Source organism: Heterodontus francisci, chromosome 5 (assembly GCF_036365525.1).
Source record: "Heterodontus francisci isolate sHetFra1 chromosome 5, sHetFra1.hap1, whole genome shotgun sequence".
NCBI classification, from domain to species: domain Eukaryota; kingdom Metazoa; phylum Chordata; class Chondrichthyes; order Heterodontiformes; family Heterodontidae; genus Heterodontus; species Heterodontus francisci.
In genome coordinates, this window is record NC_090375.1 from 116,861,038 (window position 1) to 116,881,388 (window position 20,351).

General features: G+C 43.9%; 1 protein-coding gene across 3 annotated transcripts in view; it reads left to right on the top strand.

The window, feature by feature from the left end:
* prex2 (phosphatidylinositol-3,4,5-trisphosphate-dependent Rac exchange factor 2) overlaps positions 1 to 20,351 on the top strand; it is a 638,971-nt gene that overhangs the window by 367,660 nt on the left and 250,960 nt on the right. For all 3 annotated transcript variants that reach the window (XM_068030918.1, XM_068030919.1, XM_068030920.1), the window contains exon 22: positions 7,559 to 7,743. In XM_068030918.1, the coding sequence (XP_067887019.1) occupies positions 7,559 to 7,743 (185 nt within the window). The remainder of the gene's footprint in view (positions 1 to 7,558; positions 7,744 to 20,351) is intronic.

The following is a 20,351-nucleotide window of genomic DNA, read 5'->3' on the forward strand; positions in this document are numbered from 1 at the left end:
TTTAAATAGTAGCAGTCAGGGACTCCCTCTGCTTCAAGTCTATGCTAACTTTCTCAATACTGGGGAGGTTCTCTGAGCCTTAGCTAGGGAAGATCCATTTAACTCATTCCTTGGGTTTTCTGACTTCCCAAAGAAAGTCTTGGACGGACAGACCTCATGGTCATCTGCCTGCAGTACCAATTCAGTCTCCTCTGGAGGAGCTGGTTAGATCATGGCCTGTTTCATTATACATTCAAGGAAACTGCAGGGGACCGTCTCCTGCCACTGCCCTGTCTCTCTGATCTCCTGTGGTCTCTCATTCACTACTGGGGAAACAACCACCTTTGTCCCCGCCAGATCATTACCTAGGGGCAGGTCAACCCCATCCACAGGCAAAATAGGGACAATCCCTATGGTCACCGGTCCCGAAACTAGGTCCCACTTCAAGTGCACCCAGTGTACAGGTACAGGCATACGCTGCCCTCCAATACCATTCACCACCATTCTGGTGTTTACTGCACTCTCTGGGGGAAAGGTCATGCCTTTTCCCAGTAAAAGGAATTTAGTGGCCCTGTGTCCCTGAGAATTACTAAGGGGCTTGCTATCCTCACTCGAGGGGTATGGGGTTATTCTCTCTTCAGACACAAAACCCTGATAACCTTCAGGAATCCTCTTAAATTTTCCTGCACTTGCAGCTGTAAGCTCCCTGGATCTCACTCTTACTGCAGTTAAAGCCACAGCTTGTTCTCATGTGCTTTCCATCAGGGTCCCCTTTTCTTCACTGAGCAGGTTTTCCCTTTAGTTTCCAGCAGTCAGCTCTTAAATGCCCTGCTTTATTACAATGGAAGCACACAGGTCTCCGAGTCTCACTCCTACTTACAGTGCCTTCCTTTTTGGCTGGAGGAGAGCCACCTATGTCTCCTGCTGTTATTTACCTTCCAGGACTGCTTGGGCATCAATCACACTCCAACCCTTTGTCTTTTTCGGATTTGTGGGGGTGATTTAGGAAAGGCTTTCCTCTGGGAAACCGACTTATAAATGAGAGCAAACTCATTGGCAGAACTGCTGCTTGCCAGGCTCTCTGAACCTCTGTTCCTCTACATGGGTCTTTATGGAGAGTGGGAGAGAGTTTTTAAATTCCTCTAGCAAAATTATCTCTCTGAGAGTTTCATAACTGAGCTGTACTTTAAGAGCCCTCAGCCACTGGTCAAAAGCCAGCTGCATATTTCTCTCAAACTCCAGGTAAGTTTGATCAGCTTGCTTCTTGAGTGTTCTAAACTTTTGGCAATAGGCTTCTGGTACTAACTCATATACCTCGAGGATAGCATTTTTTGTCAGTTCATAATTGGATGAACTCTCATCTGGCGACATGGAATAAACCTCATGGGCTTTTCCGGTACCTTGCTTTGTAGTAGGAGAGTCCAATTCCCATTGTTTTTTCCTAGGCGACTGTCTCTTCATATGCAAATGTCCTCCAGCCAAATGTCTGGTGATCTCACTAAAGGCTCTGTATCTGAATGCACGTAGCATTCGAAACAAAACAGATGAACTGAGAGCGCAAATAGAAATAAATAAGTATGATCTGATGGCCATTACAGAGACATGGCTACAGGACGACATAGATTGGGACTTGAATATTGAAGGGTACATGGCATTTAGGAAGGACAGGAAGCTAGGAAAATGTGGAGGGGTAGCTCTATTAATTAATGATGGTATTAGCGCAATAGAGAGGGATGACCTAAGTTCAGGAGACCAGGTTGTAGAGATAGTTTGGGTAGAGATAAGAAATCATAAAGGTGAGGAATCATTTGTGGGAGTGGTGTACAGGCCACCTAACATTAACTGCACTGTAGAACGGGGTATAAAGGAAGAAATAATGGCAGCTTGTCAGAAAGGTACAGCAATAATTATGGGGGATTTTAATCTACATTTAGACTGGAAAAATCAGATGGGTGGAGGTAGCCTAGATGAGGAGTACATCGAATGTTTTCGGGATAATTTCTTGGAACAATATGTTCTGGAGCCAACCAGAGGGCAGGCTATACTGGAACTGGCATTGTGCAACAAGACAGAATTAATTAATGACCTCATAGTTAAGGTGCCCCCTAGGTAGTAGCGATCATAATATGATTGAATTTTACATTCAGTTTGAGGGAAAAAGTGGGTCCAAGACTTGTATTTTAAACTTAAATAAGGGCAATTATGAGGGCAATGAAAGCAGAGCTAGCTAAACTGAACTGGCAAATTAGGTTAAGGGATAGGTAAATAGAGATGCAGTGGCAGACATTTAAGGGGATATTTCAGAATACAAAGAATAGATATATTTCAACGAGAAAGAAAAATTCCAAAGGTGGGACCCGCATCCGTGGTTAACTAAAACAGTTAAAGATAGTATCAAGCTTAAAGAAAAAGTCTATAATTGTGCAAAGATGGGAGGCAGGGCAGAAGATTGGACAGAATATAAAAAACAGCAAAGAATGACTAAAAGATTGATAAGGAAGGTAAAATTAGAGCATGAGAGAAAGCTAACTAGAAATATAAAGACAGATAGTAAGAGTTTCTAAAGATATTTTAAAAAGTTAGCTTTTTTTTTTGCTGTATTGTAGGTGGAGAAAGAAAAATTCTTCTCAAATGCTGTGCCTTCATTCTTGGATTCATGTGTGGGTGTTTTGCGAGGGAAAGATTATTCTGTGCATTTGAATTCTGTTGGATGTTTTCACTAATGTAGGCTGACGCCATTCTTTCGTAATACTGAGTGCGGAACTGATGGATTCATTGTACTTGATGTCAGATGACTCCAGACCTCTGGGAATCAATCAGATATCAAAGTGCACCATCACAATTAGATTTACGGAATTAAACAGACAACTCATTTTGCTTATTTGAATATATCACAGGTCAAAAGAGAGAAAATAAATGTTTTAATAAAACTCCTCTATATCTCATTCTAAATTCAGGATTAAAAGTAGAATTCAACTACTGTAGTTAATTTTCAGAAATAGTGACATTGGGACAATTTTAAACTACCCCCTTTACCCCTCCCCCCCCCAGACAGACAGAACAGAGTTGGAGGTTAAATTGTTTAAAAATAGGTAACCCAACCCCAATGTGCCCACAAAAGCAAAACATGGCAGATGGTGGAAATATGCAATTAAAACAAAAAAATGCGGAAAATACTCAGCAGGTCTGGCAGCATTTTAAAAATTTATTCATGGGATGTGGGTGTCGGTGGCTAGGCCACCATTTATTGCCCATCCCTAATTGCCCTTGAGAAGGTGGTGGTGAGCTGCCTTCTTGAACCGCTGCAGTCCATGTGAGGTAGGTACACCCACAGTGCTGTTAGGAAGGGAGTTCCAGGATTTTGACCCAGCAACAGTGAAGGAACGGCGATATAGTTCCAAGTCAGGATGGTGTGTGACTTGGAGGGGAACCTGCAGGTGACGGTGTTCCCATGCATTTGCTGCCCTTATCCTTCTAGTTGGTAGAGGTCGCGGGTTTGGAAGGTGCTGTCTAAGGAGACTTGGTGCATTGCTGCAGTGCATCTTGTAGATGGTACACACTGCTGCCACTGTGCATCGGTGGGGGAGGGAGTGAATATTGAAGGTGGTGGATGGGGTGCCAATCAAGCGGGCTCCCTCCTTTGATCTCTACTCTCCTGCATATTCTTGCCCCACAATCTGCAGACATCTCCCCTTGCCCCCCGCCCAACGATCTCTTTTCCCCCGTGATCTCTCTGCCATGTTTTTCTGGCATCCATCGCCCCTGCCCATCTCTTCCTCCACCGCGATTGGTCAATCCCTCAATGATCTCTTCCCTGCCACTTCATCCACCCCCTGATCTCCAGACATCTTCCACGATCTCCAGACAAACACCATCAGCCAAACACCCTGTAATCTCTACTCCTCACGATCTGATCTCCCTCCCTCCTCACCTTTGTGCTCTAAACTCTATTACACCCCCACTCTTCTCGATTCACTGTAACACAGTCTTTCCCATCGAACTGCCAGCCTTGAACATTGCTGGCTGTCAGGAAGAAAACGGAATGAGAAAATTCTAATAACTTCCTGCTGTCAAATTCAGCAGGACTTTTGCATTCCTGCCGTTTCCAGGTTTCCTGCTGCTGACAGACTCTCGCTGCCTCTCCTGGTAAATATCCGGGTCATTGTGTTCCAAACAGAAACTGCAATGGATAGAAACTTGTATCATTAAATAACTATAAGAAAAATGTATGAGTGTACGTTTTATGAAGAAGTGGCATTTTGTTATCAAAAAGATTGAAATTTCTGTAACTGTAAACATGCAACTCACAAAACAGAGGAGCTGAAGGCAATCATGCATTGGGAGGACCCAGACATGGGTTTACTGAGACATGACTACAGAAAAATCAGGACTGGGAACTAAACCTAGCAGGTTTAGGAAACACATGTTAAGAAAAGATGAGAGGGAAAAAGGGGAGGTGGAGTAGCTGTATTTATTCGGGATAACATAATGACAGTAGAAAAAAAGGGTCACAGCTATCAGCAAGATAAAAATAGAATCCATGTGGATAGAAATAACGGATAAAAATGGATCAATCACACGAATAAGTGTAGTCTACATATCTCCTAATAGTGGAAGGGAGGTGGAGGAAGAACTATGTAGGCAAATTAGGGAATTGAGTAAAAAACCATAGAATAATAAGCATGGAGGTTATCAACTACCCTGATATTAATTGGACAGAAGAAGTAGGTAAAGGGGATACAGGGATAGAATTCCCTCACTGTGTACAGGACTCCCTTTTAACCCAATATGTAAAAAGCCCAACAAGGGAAGTTTTGATATTAGATCTAGTAATTGGGAATGAACCAGAGCAGATAAGATAAGTAAAAGTAGGAGACCATCTAGGCAAGAGTGACCATAATATAATACACTTTAAGATGATGATAGAGAAGGAAATACATATGTTGAAATCCAGGTTAATGGATTGAAGAAAAGCTGATTTTGAGGGAGTGAGAATTAAACTTGGGAAACTGAAATGGGCAACAATATTGGCAAACAATGGTGTAGAACAACAATGGAAAACATTTAAAATGATGTTCAACAGAGTGCAGGAAAAATATATTCCACTAAAAGGAAAGAACAAACTAAACTCTAGTGCTTCCATGGATGAATAAAGACATAAGGGAACAATTGAGGGTTGGGAAAGAGGCATACATTACGTACATAGACAGCAGAGGAGTGTATGATGAGAGAGAATATGAAGAGATTTGGAGAGAAGAAAAAAGCAATTGGGAAGATAAAGGGGAACGATAAAATTAAATTATCAAGGAATGTAAAACAAAATAGTACATCAATATTACAGGCACATCAATAAAAAAACAGAAGGCTGGGATGGGAATAGGACCATTAAGGGATAGACAGGATAATACCACAAGTAACGATAGAAAGATGGCAAAAATATGAAATAATTATTTCACATTGGTATTTACCAGGGAGATGGAGCAGGTAGACATGACATTGAATGATGAGATATTGCATTTGAAAGAATAAAAAAAGCAATGTATTGAATAAACCAACCAAACTCAAAGAGGATAAAAGCCCTGGTCCTGATGGATTGCATCCTAGCATTTTAAAAGAATCTAGGGAAGAGATAGCAGAGGCATTACTGCACATATTTAATAATTTGTTCGAAAAAGGTTTCGTGCCAGAGCAATGGTGGATAGCTAACATTCCTTTATTTAAGAAGGGAGACAGAACATGCCCAGGGAATTATAGACTAGGTAGCTTAATATTGGTGGCAGGAAAAATAATGGAGCCCCTACTAAAAGAGAGAACAGAAGAGCATCTAGAAAATAAAAATATAATAATGAATAGTCAGCATGGATTTCAAAAGGGAAAATCTTGCTTGACCAACCTTATTGAACTTTTTTGAGGAGGGAGGAACAGAAAGACTAGACAATGGTAATGCAGTAGCTGTAATTCATCTGGACTTTCAAAAGGCCTTCAATAAGATGCCCCATAATAAACGAATGAATAAGGTCAGAGAATGCGGAGTCAGGGGACAAATGCCAGAATGGATTGCTAGCTGGCTACAAGACAGGAAGTTATTCAGAGTGGCAGAAGGTGGGAAGTGGTGTTCCACAAGAATGAGTGCAGGGGCCAATGCTGTTCCTAATTTGGACTTTGGAATCAAAACAAATAAATAAAACAAATTTGCGGATAATACCAAATTTGTGGGGGTGGTGGTTAGTCAGTACTGAGGAGGACTGCAACATATTACAGGAGGGCATTAATAATCTTGCAGAATGGGGAAATGAAATTCAACACAGATAAATGAATGGTAGTATATTTTGGTAGGAAGAATAGGGAGGTTACATTACTTGGAAGGTGCGAGTCTTGGTGAAGTCTCCCTTGGAGACAAAGGGATCTCAGATACACCAATCACGAAAGTTGCACCATAGGTTAGCAAGGCCTCAAAAAAAAAAGCAAACCAAGCATTAGGCTTTATTTCTAGAGGGATAGAATTGAAAAGTAGGGATGTTATGCTAAACTTGCATCAAACTTTGGTTAGATCACACTTCGAGTACTTTGTGCAGTTCTGGTCACCATATTCTAGAAAGGATATAGAGGCACTGAAGAGGGTGCAGGGAAGATTTACAAGGATGGTACCAGAAATGCGTGGGACTACATATCAGGAAAGGAGGTTGGGTCTCTTCTCTTGGGGAAAAAAAAGGCGGAGGGGAGACCTAATAAAGGTTTATTAAAATTACGAAGGGTTTTAACAGAGTGGATACAGAGAGAATGTTACCACTTGTGGGGAAAAGCATAACTAGAGGCCATCAATATAAGATAGTCGCCAAGAAATCCAATAGGGAATTTGGAAGAAACTTCTTTACTGAAAGAGTGGTGAGAATGTGCAGCTTGCTACCACAGGGAGTGGTTGAAGTGAATAGTATAGATGCATTTAAGGGGCAGCTAGACAAGCATGTGAGGGAGAAGGGAATAGAGGATTATGATAGATTGAGATGAGGAAAGATGGGAGGAGACTTGAGTGGAGCATAAATACCTGCATGGACATGTTGCGCTGAATAGCTTGTTTCTGTGCCGTATATCCTATGTAATTTGTAACTTATCAAAAATATACATACAGTGTGAGAAAATTTTCAGGATTTGTCTTAGAATGTAAATTGGTGACAGGAGCATGTTGCATGGTTTGAATGCTGTCAGTGCTGTAATAAGTATGATATTGGAATTGTGCTCAGTTGTACAATCTGGTTATGCAGTATATATTTGCCTTGTTTTAATAATCATTTTCATTGCTCTCCTACAAAGAAGAGTAATCATTTTGGAAATGGAACTGGAAACAGATGGCTGCTTCTTTATGCACTGATTCATAGTTTAAATTCAGAAGTGATGGAACTTGCTAATATTGGCATAAAAATATCCGTCGATTCAACTGCAGTTCCCAAAACCGGAAAGTGTATTTCTTTTAGGTGTTCACCATATGCAAATTTTATACGACATAGATTGTGTATTTATTTTGTATTGTTTTGTCTTGAAGTAACAGGATGTCAGGATGACACCATATTTTTTCCCCCAGATGTCTTCGATAAGTTTAATACAATGGCTTTAATTGATGGGAAGAAGGATCATGTGAGCCTAACAGTAGATAATGTTCATTTGGAATATGGTGTTGTATATGAATATGACAGCACTGCTGGAACAAAATGCCATGTTTTGGAGAAAATGAGTGAACCGAAAGGATTCTTCAACCTAACTGCAAAGGTATGATTATAAGGACCAATGAGGACTCCTGTGATTATGCTCGTGTTCCTAAAATATAATGCTTTATCAACATGAATTGTCTGACCAACAACCGGTATGAAGGACTGGCATATATTTTTTAGTGTGGTGGGGATGGAGGGGGGGTGGTGGGTGGTTGCAGAATTAGCCTTCACTTTTCTGTGGGGTAATGGAGATTGGTACACCACATTGACTGCTATTGAGAAGGCCTCCCACTAGTGTCACCAAGTGATGCATGGGTTATAAAATTAGTGTGGGTAGGGAGAAGGCTGGGAACATTACTCTGTGTGTGAAAGGCTGGGTTTATTATTTAGCAGTGGGGTGTTCAATGTTAAGATTCCAACATGCTTGGTAAAGGTAAATCACTACATGGGTTACAATAATTTGGGAAGCACAGAAGTTTGCTCGAGTTTCTCTGTAGCACATGCAAAACCAAGTTGATACAGTGCCACTGCTAGTTTAGGAGGTAGACAGGTTCTGTTATAAATATTAACACAGAAATTCATAATGGCAAAAATTGACAGAATTGTGTACAAACATAAGATTTTAATATATACTGTTACTGATATTCTGCTATCTAATGCTATGACAAACCTGGAAAAAATGCTTCCTTTAGCATCTAATAGCTGTGCAATTTGTGCCCATTTCAATGTAATGGTGCCAAATTTTGGTTATGCTGTGGGGGCTCCACTGAGGGTGACACTGAGCTTCCCAAAAGGTTGGAAACCTGGCAAAACCATCAGGATTTATGCTGGAAGTGGGGGCAGTTGCTGCTTGCGCCCACCTCTTCCATATGACCATCACTAAAAAAGGAAAGCCAGGCAGGCTGGTGTCATGCAGAAGAATTCCTGCAAGAGTCCCTCCCAACACTGTGAAGCAGGCATTCTGATGAGCCATAACCATATCCTGGCATAAAGGCCTGCTCGGGTATCCAATTTAAACCCGACCTGGGCCCGACCCGACCACATCTAACCCGCACCCAAACCGGGCCTGAGTCCTTTGTTTTCTCACGCGCCCGACCCAACCCGACTCGACTACTGGAAATTAATGACACTCACTCTTACTCCCCTTTCCCTCCCTGACCATAAGGCAGCACTGCCATTGTGTCTGACCCGACCCGAGCCCAAATGCCGGACCCGGAAGAGCGACCCGACCCGACAAATCATGTCGGGTCCCGTCAGTTTTGGGAAGGGTAGCCATGCTCCAGCCTGGCAGGATTTGAGCCCTCAAGACTTTGAAAGGCTCGGTCTCATAAGGAAAATTTTTTTCTTTGGGGAAAGAATCAGTTTTTCTGCTATTAAAACTGTCTTTGCCCAGCACTGCCAGCACTCTGATGGTGTGACCCCAAAGCACCTTCCCATCCTGCACATCACTGCAGGAGTTCCTCAGGGTAGTGTCCTAGGCCCAACCATCTTCAGCTGCTTCATCAATGACCTTCCTTCAATCATAAGGTCAGAATTGGGGATGTTCGCTGATGATTGCACAATGTTCAGCACCATTCGTGACTCCTCAGATACTGAAGCAGTCCGTGTAGAAATGCAGCAAGACCTGGACAATATCCAGGCTTGGGCTGGTAAGTGGCAAGTAACATTCGCACCGCACAAGTGCCAGGCAATGACCATCTCCAACAAGAGAGAATCGAACCATCTCCCCTTGACATTCAACAGCATTACCATCGCTGAATCCCCCACTATCAACATCCTAGGGGCTGCCATTGACCAGAAACTGAACTGGAGTAGCCATATAAATACCGTGGCTACAAGAGCAGGTCAGAGGCTAGGAACCCTGAGGCAAGTAACTCACCTCCTGACTCCCCAAAGCCTGTCCACCATCTACAAGGCACAAGTCAGGAGTGTAATGGAATGCTCTGCATTTGACTGGATGGGTGCAGCTCCAACAATACTCAAGAAGCTCGACACCATCCGGGACAAAGCAGCCCGCTTGATTGGCACCCCATCTACAAGCGAGAGGCAGCATGGTTTTGTGAAGGGGAGGTCGTGTCTCACTAATTTGATTGAGTTTTTTGAGGAAGTGACAAAGATGATTGATGAAGGAAGGGCAGTGGATGTTATCTATATGGACTTCAGTAAAGCCTTTGACAAGGTCCCTCATGGCAGACTGGTACCAAAGGTGAAGTCACACGGGATCAGAGGTGAGCTGGCAAGATGGATATAGAACTGATTCAGTCATAGAAGACAGAGGGTAGCAGTGGAAGAGTGCTTTTCTGAATGGAGGGATGTGACTAGTGGTGTTCCGCAGGGATCCGTGCTGGGACCTTTGCTGTTTGTAGTATATATAAATAATTTGGAGGAAAATGTAGCTGGTCTGATTAGTAAGTTGGCGGACGACACAAAGGTTGGTGGAGTTGTGGATAGTGATGAGGATTGTCAGAGAATACAGCAGAATATAGATTGGTTGGAGACTTGGGCGGAGAAATGGCAGATGGAGTTTAATCCGGACAAATGTGAGGTAACACATTTTGGAAGGTCTAATGCAGGTGGGAAGTATACAGTAAATGGCAGAACCCTTAGGAGTATTGACAGGCAGAGAGATCTGGGCGTACAGGTCCACAGGTCACTGAAAGTGGCAACGCAGGTGGATAAGGTAGTCAGGAAGGCATACGGCATGCTTGCCTTCATCGGTCGGGGCATAGAGTATAAAAATTGGCAAGTCATGCTGCAGCTGTACAGAACTTTAGTTAGGCCACACTTAGAATATTGCGTGCAATTCTGGTCGCCACACTACCAGAAGGACGTGGAGGCTTTGGAGAGGGTACAGAAGAGGTTTACCAGGATGTTGCCTGGTCTGGAGGACATTAGCTATGAGGAGAGGTTGGATAAACTCGGATTGTTTTCACTGGAACGACGGAGGTGGAGGGGCGACATGATAGAGGTTTACAAAGTTATGATCGGCATGGACAGAGTGGATAGTCAGAAGCTTTTTCCCAGGGTGGAAGAGTCAGTTACTAGGGGACATAGGTTTAAGGTGCGAGGTGCAAAGTTTAGAGGGGATGTGCGAGGCAAGTTCTTTACACAGAGGGTGGTGAGTGCCTGGAACCTGCTGCCGGGGGAGGTGGTGGAAGCAGGTATGATAGTGACGTTTAAGAGGCATCTTGACAAATACATGAATAGGATGGGAATAGAGGGATACGGTCCCCGGAAGTGCAGCAGGTTTTAGTTTAGGCAGCCATCAAGGTAGGCGCAGGCTTGGAGGGCCGAATGGCCTGTTCCTGTGCTGTACTGCTCTTTGTTCTTTGTTCACTCCCTCCACCACCGATGCACAGTGGCAGTGTGTACCATCTACAAGATGCACTGCAGCAATGCACCTTGGCTCCTTAAACAGCACCTTCCAAACCTGCGACCTCTACCAACTAGAAGGACAAGGGCAGCAAATGCATGGGAACACCACCACCTGCAAGTTCCCCTCCAAGTCACACACCATCCTGACTTGGAACTTTATCGCCGTTCCTTCACTGTCACTGGGTCAAAATCCTGGAACTCCCTTCCTAACAGCACTGTGGGTATACCTACCCCACATGGACTGCAGCGGTTCAAGAAGGCAGCTCACCACCACCTTCTCGAGCAATTAGGGATGGGCAATAAATGCTGGCCTAGCCAGTGACGTCCACATCCCATGAATGTATTAAAAAAAATCTGCTCTTTACCTAGTGGGCATTCCAGCTGTGTTTTAGTAAGGCATAGCTGCCTGCCTGATTCATCTAAATGTCCTTAGCCCTGGAAGTCTTGCTCTGTCATTGTTATGGTGATGGAACAAGACTCACATTCCTAGGGCAATGTTTTACTGTACTTTTGTTTTAAAAGTAATGAAAAGAAGGCATGATGTAACACAAAAATCAGCTGAAGCACTGAAGAGTTACAGAAATATTTCATCATTGGAAAAAATGTGGAAATTGTAAGAATATTAGGAGAAAATGTGGGAATAATTTGGAAGTGTAAGGAGAAAGAAAATGAGAAATTGCTGGACAGGAAATAATTAAGTGAATAGTATTTAGGAATGTAGAATTCAAAAAAGCAACTTAATGAATTAATGATTGAGACCTTTGTCTGAAACATATTGGTGTTTGATGTTCTGGGATGGATAGATTGATTATAGGTTATGCCAGAGATTAGAACAATTTTCATTCTCACATAGAAGGCTGATTCCCAATGTTGTGCTCATTGAGCAGTCCCTCACCTGCAGCATGCATGAACTGCTGAATCAGCTGGTAACTGAAGGTGAAGTATAGATCAGCCATGATCTAATAGAATGATGGAACAGTTTCCAGCGGCTGTTCTTTTGACCCTATTTGAAGGAGCTAGCTAAATTTATAGATGGCTGTTGGGGAACCAGGGTTATCCCTTGTTGTCCTAGCTATTACCACCAATCAGGAAACCCCCCCACGCCCCCCCCCAAGTTGGGAGCAAAAATACTAAATGAAGTGGATGGCTCAACTCATACTTTAGTGGAACATACAATGAGTATGTTAAAGCAATACTTCTGATATTTGGACTGATTAAGTAGGGTCCCAATTTCCATCCCTGAGAAAGTATCCTAGATCATCAGCACATTCTTTTTGTCTGCTGCACAACTTTGCATTTATAGATGGAACCTACACAGCCAAAGGGCTACAAGATAAACCTGCAGCCTTGTCAGAGGATGAAGAAGAGGAACTGTAAAGAAAGCAATGAGAGCTAGCTGAAACTGGTATAAAGCACAAAATGTTGGACACACTCAGCAGATCATGGTCATACATTAAGAAGTGATGGAATTTTTAGTGAAAGCAACCATGCAGCTACAAACCTATACAATACCTATATTTTATCCCTCAACACCAACATGTATTATGTTCTTGCAGTCCAAAAAGTTTCTTGCCCTCCTCCATATGTGTCCCTGCATCAGTGTTTGCATCACGCTGATTGGTTCTTGGTGATGGTGTAAAATGTCTACTTTCAGATTTTTTGTTCCTTATAAATGCCACTGCAGTGGGGGGAGGAAGTTTAATGTTGCTACTTCTCAGTGGGTCTTCATGATCCAATTGTAGTAAATTCCCTGTTTATACTGGGCTAGGAGAGGGCCCTGTCACTACTGCCAGCATTTGAGTTGGCTGGCTGGCATACCCGAGGAGTCCTCTGAGTGGACTAATTGAGAGGGGTGGATAGGACCTCAGCCTGAGAGGTGATGTCCTTATTTGTGACCCTTCCTGCCATGTCCCAACTGCTAGCTGCATTTTGCAGATGACCAAAGATTTCCCTGGGGACAGACCTTTGGCCACCCCTAAGGAGCATGATGCCTGGAATCAATGTGCTCTCAAGCTGATCTCCTAGCATCTGTAGACTGGAATCAAGAGCCTCCTGTACATTGGATGCTGAAGTCTCAATAGTGACAGGCATAATGGTGGCAATCAAAGCTGCATCAATACTTGGACCTTAAGTTCTTTGGGACAGCCCTGCAGGAAGCCCTCACATCACCAATCCATGGAGCTCTGAAGATTCTCAAATGGTGGAATCTTACCAGCTTTGAAATTTTTCTGTTGTCAGATTCAAAGGTGGGCCCCAACCCTGCTGGTGTTGGTTAGCCACAGGGCATCACAATCTTATGGGAGGCGACCAATTAAAAGGCCATCTCCTTGTTTGCAGTCCAATTAAGGACATTGGGTAGGTTCCTGAGGTGGGGGGTCCAATAAGAGGGCACGAAGTTCTGTATGGTTGGCAGCCCCACCGGGAGAGGTAGGTGCTGCTGATGCAGGTAGGAGACTGCAAGGGAATCTTAAGATGGAGCACTCTCTGAAACCTTCTGAAAATATAGAAATAAAGAATGGCCACAGCTGTCAAGCCATCATTATAGAGGAGAACCACTCTACAGGATTGCTTGTGGCTGCGGCTGTGGCTCCATGATGGGGGATTGAGAGGAGTTGTTGATGACACCACCCTCCAGCCTGCTGCAGGAAAGCTGCCTCCAGGGCTCCAGCCTCAACAGTCGGGGGGGTGGCCTGTCCGATGTTGGGAGGATTCCGGCAGCATCAGGAACTTGCAGCCAATTGGTCCCTTAATTGGCCTAGTTGGCTATCTGCCACTGCTGCATTGAGCCTGCCTCCGGCAAGCTGGCTCTGAGCAGGGAACGCGTCAGGGAACCGACCTGACGTGCTATTTTCAAAGTTTGTTCCTGGTCCCACCTCCAACCCTGCCTCTGCAGGGCTGATAAGATTCTGCCCAAAAAGTGTATATTGATTAAGCAGTGCAGCCTCAATTAACTATGAATTGTGGGTCTGACTATCAATGTGCATCTTATCCAAACCCTCCCTCTTGCTGTTACTGCTTGTCTGTTATCTGTTTCCACCTGCACTTGGTCCTCCTCACTGGTGCTCCATGCATCACTAGGTGAGTCATCCTGACTCCCCCGATCAGATTTTCCTGAATTGGACATTTTTGTGTTGCTGCTGTTAGCAGTGCTTGGCAGGTGCTCATTTGAAGGGCTGCTTTCTCATGCCAACATCCTAATTTTGGAGAACCCTATACAAGGAAAAAACAATGTGTTTGCATGGTACATGCTGCCAGTCGTTGTGTATAAATAACAAGCCCCACATCTGCTTGCCTGATAGTGTAACTTGAGATCTAACAATAATGCCCTGGACAAATATTTGTCTCTTTCACATGTGTATTTCTTCAATCTCTCTAATGATGTACTGAGCAAACATTTGGTAAGGTGAAGCTTGAAACAAATTGTTAAGATTCTTCATTTTACAGCAACTGAACGTACAGAGCAACAGTTTCTTCACGTCAGTGGGTCATAGTACTTGATTTGAACAGCATTTTCCCAAGGATTTTGGACCCTCCCAAAATTTTTTGTCAGCTTTCTCTGCTTTAAAAGCTTGACTGCTAAGAGATGGGATGGGTCTTTGTTCACCTAATTTCTGTCCTTACTGGAAACTGGCCCTTGGTTTCTGATCCCTCTCATTGTTCAGGAATTAGCCAGAATAGTTGCTAATGTGTTATTTTGGTGCTAAGAATTGAAAAAGGCCTGTTAGAGGGCACAGGGATCGTGATGTGCGATTACCCCGTGCCCCATTGAGCTGATACAGGCAGCACACAAACTTCGTGCTGCCTGCTCATCTGCATGATAGTAGTATGCAGCCCAGCGCTAAACACGTTGCTGACTGACAGCATGCTCAGCAGGGGGCCCAGGTTCATGCAAGGTGAGCACCAATTAAAGTTAACGTACACTCTTTAAAGCCAGCCGGCACCTTTTAAAAGGGAGCTGCATTCTGGCTACAGCAGGTGTTGGAAGTGGTTGGGAGAGACTTTGTGAACAGGAAGAAATCTGGGAAATGGAGCAGCAGATCAGGGAGAGGGCTGCCAGGTTTTCCAGTGTAGTGCTGGAGCCCTTGGTGCAGGAAGTGGAAAGGTGAATAGACTACATCCTTCTGCAGGAGGCCCTCCATGTTAATTGTGTATTAATTGTTTAATTATATGCAGGTGGAAGGTGTTAACTGGGATCTACTTGAGTCTTAACTAGGTTCTTACTGAGACTGGTGGAGGGTTTTGAGGAGCTAAATGTTTGTAATCCTTTTACTCCATATTATGAATGTGAAACTGAATAAAGATAGGCTCCAGCATTATCCTTCCACAACAGGCTTTCTGCAATTTAAAACTCCAGACAAGTAGTTCGAAGGGAATGGGAGCACACAGCCACAGAAGTCAATGCCAGGAGTCCTGAAAACCTGGTTCCAGTGGCAGAAAAAGTAGAATGTCTTCATACGAGTGGTCAAGGCTGATGAATGCATCATCAATCATTTCTTAGACATCATCATGTCTAAGAAATAGCACACGAACCTCACACTCATGAATACATCAGACCCCATCACTCACCCAGCACCAATCAGGACTCATGTCTAACATTGATATGCTTCACCTCGCCATCACACATTTGCCACTGCTGCAAGCCTCATACTCACATCTCAGTTTGCACATAGTGCCGGTTATTCAGTTATGACAGGCACATCACCCCAACACAGTGCAACATACTCACCAAGCCTAGCAGTCATCTCCCCCGGTACAATGTGGTGGCTTGAAGCTGGCAGAATGGCTGGCTGTTGCAGGATAAAAACATTGTGCCTGTGGCCAGATAACAGAAACTCACCAACATGATGGTCTGTGCATGGACCAACACCAACTGCACGTTCAGGGAGTGGACCTTTTTGCTATTCCAGTCCATCCCTCCATTGCAGTTGATGGCTCCCTGTATCATTGGGAAGCCCAATACCCTGGCAAAACCATGTGCCTACTCCTCCCGTTTCTCTCTGCTTAAAAATTTCCTCTCCTCGCATACAGGGCCTCAGTGATCTCCTTGATGCAGTGATGCATGACAAACTGAGAAATGTTGGCAATGTCATCAGCTTCAGCCTGGATGAATTCTGAAACATAGAAATTGAGGCTTAGGGTGCCCTTGACAGCCACTGGCATTACCATCCTCTCCCTGCTCTGCTGCTGAAGGTCTGGTTCGAGGAAGTGGCACAATTCAATGACCACTTCTGTTGTGAAGCATAGCTGCCACAAGCACTGCTGCTGGCTGAGGTAGAGGTAGAAGAAGTGCTTGCTGAATACCCTAGGTGGGTAAGGCCTTCTGTTGACTGCTCTCTTCCTCTTCCCCTCTGCGAACAGCTTCTCCTGTCTGCTGCCTCTGCTCCATCTCTCTATCATGCTGCAGCCCAAGAAGAGCTGCAACTATAGCCCCCGTGAATGGCAGCAAAGTTTCTGCCCAGAGGCCTTTCAAATCCACACTACTACTCATAGAAATCTCTTGCCGGAGACCGCCCAAAATGAAGAAGAAGCATCCGCGAAGGTGCCAGCCAGTTCAAACAACGTCGACATGCCCAGGCAGTGACCAAATGCAAACAGCGGAAGGAGCATTTGGAAATTCGGCAACCCATCCACTCGCCTCATCAAACACCACCTGCCCCATCTATGGCAGAGTGTACGGATCCAGAATTGGACTATTCAGTCACCTAAGGACCCACAACACTGGAGTGAGGAAAATCATACTCGTTCCCAAGGGACTGCCTAAGAGAAGAGACTCTTTCCAATAGTTCAGCACCCCTCCCTTCTGGCTGAAAAATCTCTATCAACTCCGCCAAATGCAGAGTACACAGTACTTGCAGTAACTCTGCATCAGCAAATGAAAGTCAAAAGCACCTCACCTGAAAGTTTAGTTTAGTTTAGAGATACAGCACTGAAACAGGCCCTTCGGCCCACCGAGTCTGTGCCGACCGTCAACCACCCATTTATACTAATCCTACACTAATCCCATATTCCTACCACATCCCCACCTGTCCCTATATTTCCCTACCACCTACCTATACTAGGGGCAATTTGTAATGGCCAATTTACCTACCAACCTGCAAGTCTTTGGCATGTGGGAAGAAACCGGAGCACCCGGAGGAAACCCACGCAGACACAGGGAGAACTTGCAAACTCCACACAGGCAGTACCCAGAATTGAACCTGGGTCGCTGGAGCTGTGAGGCTGCGGTGCTAACCACTGCGCCACTGTGCCGCCCATTGCAAACTCCACTGATAAATAATTTAGACAATTGAAGGATAGGAGAGTAGATATCGAGAAGAGATTCAGTTTTAATGACAGGAAGGAAAAGGCAACCCTCGGGGTGGTAAAAAGGATAATCAGGAAACTAGGGATGAGTCAAAAGGATGTGTTATTTTTGTAATAAAAGAGGGCATATAAGATCAGAATGCTGGAAATTGATGGACAAGCCCATAGCTCTAGTGGGTTTACCAAAAGCCAGTCCTGAATAGGATGCCCCAATAGGTGGCGCTGTTGAGAAACTTTGGCAATGTTGGCTAGAGAATATAAATGTCCACTCTTGTGCGCTAACGGATTACGTTAGGTCCTCGAAGGATATGGAAGTTTTGTGCTCCGAGATACAGTGTCTCCATATTTGTCAGATGAGACAGGCAAGCAGCTTGTGTTGCTTAGGGATACAGGGCAACTCGGTCCTTAATGATAGCAAAGGATGTAGATCTTGCCCCAAATAGTGTTATGAATGTAGAAGTCAAAGTGTGGGGCATCGAGGGAGATCATTTATCCATTCCATTGCATGACATTAATTTGCAGTCTGATTTCGTCACTGTCCGTTAACAGTGGGAATCATCCCAGAATTGCACATTGAAGGGGTGGATTTGTTGCTAGAGAATAATTTAGCTGGGGATAAGGTATTGGCGGCTCCAATAGTTTCAGAAAAGCCAGTTGAAGTTGCTGAAACTGAAGTTTTGCAGGATGAATTTCCTGGAATATTTCCAGATTGTGTGGTGACAAGATTCCAAGCTCATAAGATTAAACAAGATGACATGGATTCAGTTGTTGTGGAGGACAAATTTGGGTGTTTGGTTGGCTGAGACTTCATTTCAAGGATTCGGGTGGGGATTTTAGTAGGAAAGGCTTTAAGGCTAGCAATTTTGAATTGTTTAGCAAATCGTCTTTGATTGAGGCCCAACAGGCAGACCCTGACTTAAGATCCTTGTCTCAAATGGTGTGTTCTGTGGCAGAAGCTGAAAAGGTCCCTGAGTGCTATTATATTAAGAATATGGAGACCTCCCCAGAATCCCACTGAAGAAGATTGGGCTATAGTTCATTAGGTTGTTGCTCCCCCAGGGTACTGCAGTGACATTTTGAGAATTGCCCATGAGATCCCAGTGGCAGGTCACATGGGTATTTGAAAGGCTCATTCCAGGCTAATACAGCATTTTAATTGGCCAGGCTTGCATAAGGATGTTGCTGCATTTTGCAGAACTTGCCATACATGTCAGGTAATTAGGAAGCTACAGCCTTCAATTAAGCCAGCCCATTGATACTGATATCTGCTTTTGACGCATTGCTTATTTGGGTTCTTGTGGATTGTGTTGGACCCTGACCCACAATTAAGTCAGGTCATAAGTTTCTCCTAACCATCATGGATTTGTCCACTAGGTTTCCAGAGGCAATACCTTTGCAAAAGATCATAACGAAAGTTGTGATTGAGGGGTTAATTCAATTTATCAGTAAATATGGATTGCCAGAAGAAATTTAGTCAGATCAGGGGTTAAGTTTCATGTCAGGGGTATTTCAAGGGGTAATTTTTTATTTTTTATTTAGAGATACAGCACTGAAACAGGCCCTTCGGCCCATCGAGTCTGTGCCGACCATCAACCACCCATTTATACTAATCCTACACTAATCCCATATTCCTACCACATCCCCACCTGTCCCTATATTCTCCTACCACCTACCTATACTAGGGGCAATTTATAATGGCCAATTTACCTATCAACCTGCAAGTCTTTTGGTGGTGGGAGGAAACTGGAGCACCCGGCGAAAACCCACACAGACACAGGGAGAATTTGCAAACTCCACACAGGCAGCACCCAGAATTGAACCCGGGTCGCTGGAGCTGTGAGGCTGCGGTGCTAACCACATGAGTAATTTGGGAGTGAGACAGCTCAAATAGTCTGCTTATCATCCGCAGTCACAAGGTGCTTTGGACAGGTCTCATCAAACCTTAAAAAGTATGATAAAGGTTTATTGTTTTGAGCATCCTTATGATTGGGATAAGGAGATATCATTTGTCTGATTTTCCGCCAGGGACATACCAAATGAGTCCACTGGTTTCAGTCCATTTGAATTGGTCTATGGGCATGAGAGGGCCCCTTAACTCATTAAGGAGAAATTTTTAGCACAAGAAGAGAAAACTACCCTCTTAGATTACGCATCAGAATTTCGAGAGAGATTCACAAAAGCGTGTGAGATGTCTGAAAAAAATCTCAAGATTTCTCAGCAAGTGATGAAAACCCAAGAACAGCTAAGACACACTGTTTGCAGCCTGGAGACACGGTGTTAGTTTTGTTGCTTTTACCTGGGGAACCATTGAAAGCTAGGTTCAGTGGACTTTACTTCATTAAGAGGAAACTTAGTGAGGTGACCTATTTGGTTAGCACCCCAAACAGACAGAAAAGTCAAAGGGTGTGTCGTGTGAATATGTTGAAAAGATACTTGTGACTGTGAACCTTTTCAGCTAGTAAATGTATGTCAAATGACAAAAGAGGAGGTTTAAGGTAGTTTACTTTCGAGGAACTGGAGGAAGGAGCAGAGGCTGAGAGCTCCCAGATTGAACCCCCTGTGATGAAATTGGCAAACAAAAAGTGTTAGAAAATCTAGATACAGTTCTACACTATCTGAACAGCATAAAAGGGATATAGCTGAACTGTTAAAAGTTTAAAGTCATATGTGCAGATAAGCCAGCTCGAATGCCTTTGGCTAATAATGGGGTTGATGTGGGAATAGCTACACACATTAAACAGAACACTTATCGACTCAATCCTGATAAATTGGCTCAGGTCAGAGAGGAGGTTCAATATATGCTCAACAACAATATAATTGAACCTGGTCAAAGTAGCTGGAGTTCACCAGTGGTGCAAAACCAGATGGTTCCAAAAGATTTCATATTGATTATCGGAAAGTCAATGCAGTAACTAAAACAGACTCTTAACCAATCCCACAACTTGAGGATTGTATTGACATAGTGGGAAATTCAGTCTTTATTCACTC